Here is an 8328-nt window from a genome sequence, read left to right on the forward strand (position 1 = left end):
CTTTGTTTGTTTACATTTTGACATGCTGCTATATCTGTTTTAATTGTGCTTTGGTTTTTACTGTGTCCATAAATGATCTTAGTGGTTAAATTGTGGAGAATCTAAGCTTTCCAATGATGTCTAACATGTCTCTATTGGTAAAAATTTTACCGGTGGAACTTTATGAATTCTGGTCGCCTGCGACCCGGTGGTTTTATTAAGGATAAAGTGCAATTGGAATACAATGATGCACTTCAGATCTTATTGAAGGTCCCTCTCTGTGGGTAGTTTGTGCAAAATAAATTACTCACATTAAATGCTGTGATTAGAAATCATGTGTACAGATTTATAACATGTTTGGAGGTCTCAAAAAATGTCATTATTGTTGTTTTAATCTATGACTAAAAAATCCAAATAGAATCCATCAAAGTTTGAGGTGATGCTGTGAACATGTGAAAAAACTGAAGACATATAAATATTCTTAAAAATAACTGCATCAGTCACTGTTACTATTTTGGACCATTAACTTTCAGGTTTAGTATTTCCAAAAAAGAGAAGCTGTTCAGCTCAGTGTACTTTGTTTTTAAGAGCTTGGCAAAGCCAAGTGCTCTGGGTATTGTTTTTGTCACTGATTTGAGTAAAGCTGCTGGCTTTCAAGTAAAAGGGGGCATATCACTGGTCCCAAGTGGATGAATACTGAGGGAATTTTTATACCCCTTTAGCCACTTTGATTTAACAGTGGAAGGACAAATATTACATTGAATCTCTGAGCTGCCATACTTTTTAATGCAGCTGTAGCTGCAGTGCATTGTGTCCAAATACCTGCTGCAAAACAGAATTGCACTGCAAGGTATATAAAGGTGAATAAAATAAACACATTTTTGGAGCATGTGCAATGTCTGATAATTTCTAATATAATACAGTTACAGGAAATTTTTGCTTGCTTAATGTTTAAAACATTCTATAATTTTTTTCTGAGTTAACAACAGCTTCTGTTCCTGTTTTGTAATTAAATAGTGGATTTCCCTTTGTAGACTGCATGCACACTTACACTGCACCTTTAATTTGTAAGGTAACATTATATCGATTGCTTCAAGCAGTCAAGCTGCATTGCTGTTAGACCTGACTCGAACAACACACATCTAAACACAATCACTTTTAACTCAACATCCACCAATCACTCCCAGCAGGCCAAAAACGTACATTAGCCTGGGGAAATATATAAGTTTGGCTCAGCTCACTTGCTTTTGCTGTGTTCCAAAGTTTCACTGTGTTTTCTTTTTCTGTAGCTGAAAGGTGAACAACACTTCTAACAAAGCAACCTGCTCCACTTGAATTCTTCTGTTTTTTGCCCAAGTTAAAACCATAAATCATCCTTGGTTCGTTATGACAGTTCCAGCTATGCTTCACCACATTACTTTGGGAAAGCATTATAGTTACATGCCAGGGTATCCCCCAGTCCTTAGACTGCAATTTGGTTTTGTTAGTTTTGCTTTCCCTCTTGCCTAGGTTGATACAATCATGGTTTAATCAAGGTTGGCTACTGCAAGCGAAGAAACATGAACTAGCAGACTCTAATTTTGTTGTCAAATTCTCAGAGGCAATACAGCTTCTACAGTCGAATGGTTTCGTATTTGGTATGTCTTGTTCTATATTTTTTTATGCTAGTATACCATTTCATTTCTGTATGTAAGCCACCTCTTTGATGTCCATTGCTTCTTTTTTTAACCTAATTTGAGTAGGTAGTTTCTTAAAATTATGATTTATTTTCACTCTTTTTGAATTAGAACTGGGGCATTTAAATAAAAAACATGTTGCAAGTAAGTTTGAACATTTTCATCCAGGATGAAGTTTTTGTTTGATTTGTACCATTTTGACATTTATTTATTATTTTGTTAAAGTAAATTTGTCTTTACAGAAACTATTCACTTGAAAAGAGGATTGACTAAAACATTCCCACACATTTGCATAACAACTAGATATGACTCTCAAATTTTACATAAAGTGAATATGAATTGGAGTAACATTACTTGAAATTTGTTGTTATAAAAAAAGATATCTGATTTTGCTATAATGTTTCTTGTAATCTATCAGACCTATTTCATTCTACCAGAATCAGACTGAGTGTAGTTGAGTTGAATGGTTAAAGTTTAACGGTTTAGTTTAGTGTAGTTTAGATGTTCTTTTGTTGGGCCATAAACCATGATGTAAATTTTGGACATTGAGGACCAATGTTCATGCTGATATTTAACAATGCCATTGGGTCGGGAGGATGCAGTTGACTCAAACAAATCTAACTGCGGCAAAGGCTCCTCCCCCAAGACAGTTGGTGTTTCAAATCTAGTGGCTGCATCCGCCAAAGGCCAGATTTGATGGATAATTACATCATAGCATGGTATTCAGATTGGAAGACTCCTCGTTATTTGGCCGACAAATGCAGCCTTCTTTTTGCCCGTTTTGAAGGATGGGTCAGGTGTACCCGTAGCCTTGGATAACCCGTGATTCATTGAGTCCAAGAAATCCGGCTGCTCCCTGCTCAGAGGAAAAAGGGAAATTGTGTCGAACAGTGGTGAATATTGTAGGTGCAGTTTAATATACATGTATGTGAATAGTTCACTCTGAAATGAATGAAAATAGTTGTTTTAAATGGTTATTGAGTCAGATATGTGGCAGTTGATGTTTGGTTTATTGAAAGGTTTTATCTGTCCCTTTGCAAATGGGTTTAGCTGACATTTAAGATCAGACTCCATTATCTGTGCAGTGTTGGGACTAAAAATCAGATATCTGCGATGATATCTGCCGCTGAAGCTCCTCGTAAATGTAAATAGCATACAAAACAATATTGACTATTAGGCTTAAGTGACCTAAAGTTTATTGTCAGAATCAAAAGTTGCCATTTTCGTTACGATGTCTGTTGAGTGGTAAGTGGCTACTGGAGTGTGTGTTACAGTAGAAGTAAATGGAGCTGAATGCTTCTGCAGACTAGCTCCTCATCTGGGTATCAGCAAGATTACAAGAAGAACTTATTACCCATCATTTTAAGCTGGAGTATTACAGTGTCAGGTTCTTCTAGACCTCTGTAAATCTTCTTCTGGCTTATTAAATTATACGGAACTTCAGCTAAGGTGGATTTAAATCAAATTTAAATCAACTAAGTTGAATTGAACTACACAAACTAAACACAGTTAACCCAAGTTAAAGTGAGTTTAGTTGAGAATTCTTAAAATAAACTAAAATGCACAGAACTGAATGTAGTTAAATATGTGATTACTGTGACCCTGCCTTTGGTATAAACTGACTATTCACCAAAATGACATTGGGGATAGACAACAGTTCCCATCTCCTTGTGATCCTGTACGGATAAAGTTAATATTAAAAAGTTCAACTGAAACATCATTAGTTCAACTTTTTTATTTTCTTTAGTCCAACAGTTTTTACGGTTCTTTCTTGTTTCTGCATTTTTTATTATTTTTTTTTCCTACTGGCTTTGATTCTGTTTTATATTCCTATATTTTAATCATGTAAAGCACTTTGCATTGTCTTTGTACTGAATTGTGCCATACAAATAAAATTGCCTTGCCTTGCCTTATTAAAAAAACTGAGGAATCCATGAACCCAAATAAATAAAGTTGAACTAGAAGAACTGGACTAAGTTCAAATGAATAAAACTGAAAAAAAAAATGCTTTGGGTTCAAACGGAATGAGTCGAACTAAGCTGATTTAACGCAAGCTGAATTAACAGCCTGTAAACATCTGACCCAAATGTTACTGCTAAAAACCAGCTGTTTTACATTCAACTTGGATGATTGAATGTGAAAAAGCAAAACACAAATGTTTGGCTTTAACATTTAATGAAATAAAATATATCTGTAGGCCATAGAAATACTAAACATTTGAAGCACATTTCTTCTATGCAAACTGAATAATCAAGCATAAATTAAATGAGTCATTTTAAATCATGCATACCTGGAAATCAATTTCTGTGCTAATTAAATCAAATATATTCCATATTTTGTTTCTCCACATCAAGGAGTTATTGTTAACTAGAACTGTATGTTTTCTGCAGCACACCGTGTTTCTAAAAAATTGCCATGATAGGTTGTTTACTTAAATCCACTCTGCACTCACTTCCCCAACTCTCAGAAGACAGGATTACTTTTTAATCGAGCTCCGAGTGCTCTCACTGAGCATGCATACGCCTTTTGTCATCATGTAAGAGCAGGCCATGTATCAGCACACAGACTCATTTAAAGTAATTAATAGAAGCACAAGCTTTGATATCTGATTTATGGAAAGTGGGGGGAAAACACCTAAAAGGCATATAGAATTATGTGTTTGCTTATGACACATTATGGGGTAAGGGGAAAGCTAGACAAAAGGAAAATCTATGAAAATAGGCAGTAATGGCTGGTGATGACCTTTCCTTCAGGGTTTGTTGTTCATTTATATTAAAGAAGTAACAGAAATCTCCTTGCATGTTTTAGGAAAACTTAAATGAGAAAGTCGGTGGTATGAAACACACTTTCCGCTGTCTGAACACCTAATGAGTAATAATGTTCCTGTCATGCACTGTTTGCATTTAACCAAATACTACTTCATTATTTATCCACTGCTGTTTTAGTCAGATATAATTACATCCCTGTAATTACTGAAAGGAAAAGTAAAGATTGTGTTTACTGCCTTGTATTTTACAGCAGCACTACCACTGGGGGTCAGTTTCTAGTTATTTCCTTCCTTCTTTTTTTTTTTTTTTTTGATTATTTCTTATCAACCTTCTTGGCCTTAAGCTGAGGCAGCTAAAGTCCCTCAGGCCCTACCTCTGGAGCCTGTAAACACTGCCAACGAGTTTCTTTATTGACATAATCAGGTTGAGTGGTGCTGATGTGGTGACATTTGCTGTAATAGGAGACTGATAATCCTCACACGATTACTTTGCTTCTTTTGGACTATAGGGGAGGCCATTGGGACACAGTATGCTTCTGCAGGCAATCTACTGCCAACCAAGTGACCATGAACATCATCGCCTCACCTCACTCTTTAACTTGCATTACCCTGTGGAAAATAGGAGTCCTGTAAGATCAAACCATCTGCAGTAAAATGGAGAAGGGAAAAAGAAGGAGATGCACAAACAGAAACTGCAAGAGCTCTCTCAAGTGGTGAAAAAGAAAACTTCTCCTTGAATAAGATTTTCACTTACATTTTATGTTACTTATGAAAATAACCAATCAATCCTAAATGATTTTAAAACATGACATTTGATTTATATTTGTTTCTGAAAGACGCTTTTGAATCTCTATTGAATACAACATGATCCTTTCAACTTAAAGCCATACTGATATGGTTATTATATGTTGATATATTCTTAGAAATCAACTCTAATTTGAACATCTGGTTGTTATATCATAAATATTTTACATGCAGTATTTTTTGTTTGTTAGTTTTTTTTACATAACAGCCGCAAACTTTAATATGTTATAATGGGATTTTATGTGATGGCCTAACACAAAGGTGTGTTCGGGAAATTATTAAAACAGCAGGAAAGTAATAAATGGTTTTTATATGAAACATAAAAATTCTGAAATATGTGTTAATCTTTTTTATTCAGCTCTGATACCCCTAAATTAAACAGAAATGTTATTCGGGCATGTCTGCAGTTAGCCTTGAAGGTCCGCTGGTTGCCACAGTCCTCTCAACATCGGAACTTTTTTTTAAATTATACACTAAATCTCTAAATGGGCCATATAGTGACTCTTAAAAGTATAATCTTTTTGCCTCAAATGAACTTAACATAATACTCTGAGTTCTGCAAGCACTCCCATTGATGCTGCGACCACTGCAGTGGAAGTCTGCTCTGGTGCATACTTGGTAAAGAGGGAGGGGTAAGGGCAACAATATCTTGTGTTCTTGTGAATTGGAATAGTACTAGGGCTGAGGCTGATGATGTTTCACAAGCACACGAGCTCATGAGAATGCACAAGTGTGCATATTGAGAAAAGGGCTAAATTTCCCTGCTTCAGCACAGCTGATTTCCGTTGCTGATTAACAGCAGAAATAGCTGTGCTAACGCCGAGAAACATTGAAAACCTGCAGGACAGCCGCAGTGATCTACTGCAACTGGTGAATAGATCCACTTTTGTGTATTTCTTTCCTTACTTAACTTTAAATAACACACAGCATTTCTCTGAAGAGCTTCCTTCCTTCCTTCCTTTTAAAGAGATAGTTTTGTTTTTATAATTGGCAAATATTAAGAGAATCACCTAAAGTCATGCACTCATAAAGATCCATATTCAAAGTTAAACTATTTTATTTCTAACATTGCTCATTGTTTTTTTTCCCTTTTGTTTAGTTTTTGTGGTATAGCGGGGAACAGGAGCAGAGGCTTATTATATATTTTATTAGCTCATGGTTCAAATGGCCTTTGTTGTTACCATTGTACGAGATATATTGGTAGTAAAAGTGTATGGTAGTTCAAAAGTTTAGTTGCTTCTATCATTTGAATTTTTTTTCACTTGGAAAAGAAACACATAGTTGTATGCTTCTTACCAATTGAGTTTCTCCTCTGTCCTCTTTATTATTTATTATCCAAATAATAAACATTTCTATGCATTTGGCCTGTTTGGAAACCTATCTGCTCTCCCCATTCTTATTTGTTAGAGAAATTAGAGTGGTAAGAAAATCATCAAAACTTAAATCTTTCAAAGCATATTTTTTTGCAGCATATTTATTCTTCCCCTCTCTTTAACTGCCCATAAGTTGTAGATCAGCTCTTGGCACTCATGTAAAATCAAACTAAGGAGTTTATGTCTTATTTATTTTCCACATAATTTTTAATTGCATTTACCAACAAACTGTTTTTGTTGTTAAGAAATGGAAGATGACAAAATCGGGGAGAAAACAGCCCTAAACATAATGAACAATCTGCTGTATTCTCCGCTCACATTAGACCCACATGCTTTCTAGCCTGCATTTTTACAGAGTTAACCAAATGCAGATGTGCTGGAATATCTCAAAGTCCAACCTCTGCTTCCGCCCCCTTCTCTGATTGGTTGGCAGTGATAGCACCCTTTAAGAGAGGAATAATTCCCAGTTCTGGAGTGATTTAGGTGTCATTACTCTCCTCTTTTTTTTCCATAATTCTCTGCCTACTCCACAGACAGCAAGAAGATGGCTTCAGCACATGACAGAGCTGTTCTCCAGGCTATATTCAACCCTACCACCCCCTTTGGAGATGTTCCTGGCTTGAACCAAGAAGAGGAATTAATTGATGATGGTGAGCCTGAGCTGATGTGTCTCTACATATCATGTCACAGCATATTGAATTTATTTGAACACTTTCCATTTCCAGAGTGAAAAAACCCATGACGCTGTAATCAAAACTTAGTTCTGGGTGACATTTCTGTGTTTTTCTTTGCCACGGTACCTGTCAGCTGAGTGTGAATGCTTTTTCCAACCTGTTTATCTCCTCCTGCCAGACAGTGGGTTTGACACAGAGTTGCTGAAGCAAGTGAAAGAGCTGGAGATGCGAGGTGTCTCTGCCGCAGAGGCTGGGGAGTTACAAGCCGCTCTTCAGCTGTTCAGCCAGGCAGTCCACATCCTGCCTCAGCGAGCTTCTGCCTATAACAACAGGGCCCAGGCCCTGCGACTGCTGGGGGACACAGCGGGTAAATTCAACAAATTCAGTAATAAACCTTCCCTTAGGCACTGCATTGTGCCTGTATGTCAGAGTGTTGAGTCTGAGGCCAGCATTATACAATGCAGGACCTCTGCCTGCCTGTCTTCTGCATGTTATCTGCATTGATTCTTTTTAACGCGTGTCTTGGCCTCATATTATTTTGTTGTTATTGTTTCATATGGTCAAGATAAAGAGAATGCAAGGTTGCAAGAAGCGAAATGCATGGATTTTACAGTTCATATCAGAATCATTTTTAAGATTATGCACACTTAAACTACTTGTTTGTGCTTCTAAAAAAAGATTATGGACAATGGGTGTAACCTTTGCAAACAAAAGAAGCTAATACTCGTGTTTTGCAACAGTTTACACTGTGCAAAATAGTTTTAAGGATGTTTGTTTAAAATGTAAATACTTTTGACAAACTGTAAAGACACACAGTAGTCAGTTTGAGCTCTAAGTCTAGTTACCATGCCTTGCTGAAATATTTGTAGACCTTAGACAAAAAAACCTGCAGCCATATGACCCTTTATACAGTAGTGATACTTGCAATGCAATGCCACTACTTGCTTCTAAAAAGTTGTTGCTAGAGTCCATACTCTTATACAGTATGAGTCAAAGTCAGTACAAATCCGATACAGCACTGTTTCCCAACCTTTTTTGACTTGTTTACCCCTTTG

The 8328-nt window shown here is 36.4% G+C and overlaps 1 protein-coding gene across 1 annotated transcript; it reads left to right on the forward strand.

Annotated features, from left to right (window-relative positions):
- Positions 1-7061: 7061 nt before the first annotated feature.
- LOC107097413 (tetratricopeptide repeat protein 36-like) lies at positions 7062-7777 on the forward strand. The gene is made up of 2 exons (XM_015394551.1): positions 7062-7249; positions 7452-7777. Exons 1-2 carry the CDS (start codon positions 7144-7146, stop codon positions 7775-7777), a joined length of 432 nt encoding a protein of 143 aa, XP_015250037.1. The 5' UTR covers positions 7062-7143.
- Positions 7778-8328: the final 551 nt, after the last annotated feature.

This window comes from Cyprinodon variegatus, unplaced genomic scaffold (assembly GCF_000732505.1).
Source record: "Cyprinodon variegatus isolate N-32 unplaced genomic scaffold, C_variegatus-1.0 Scaffold693, whole genome shotgun sequence".
Lineage (NCBI taxonomy): Eukaryota > Metazoa > Chordata > Actinopteri > Cyprinodontiformes > Cyprinodontidae > Cyprinodon > Cyprinodon variegatus.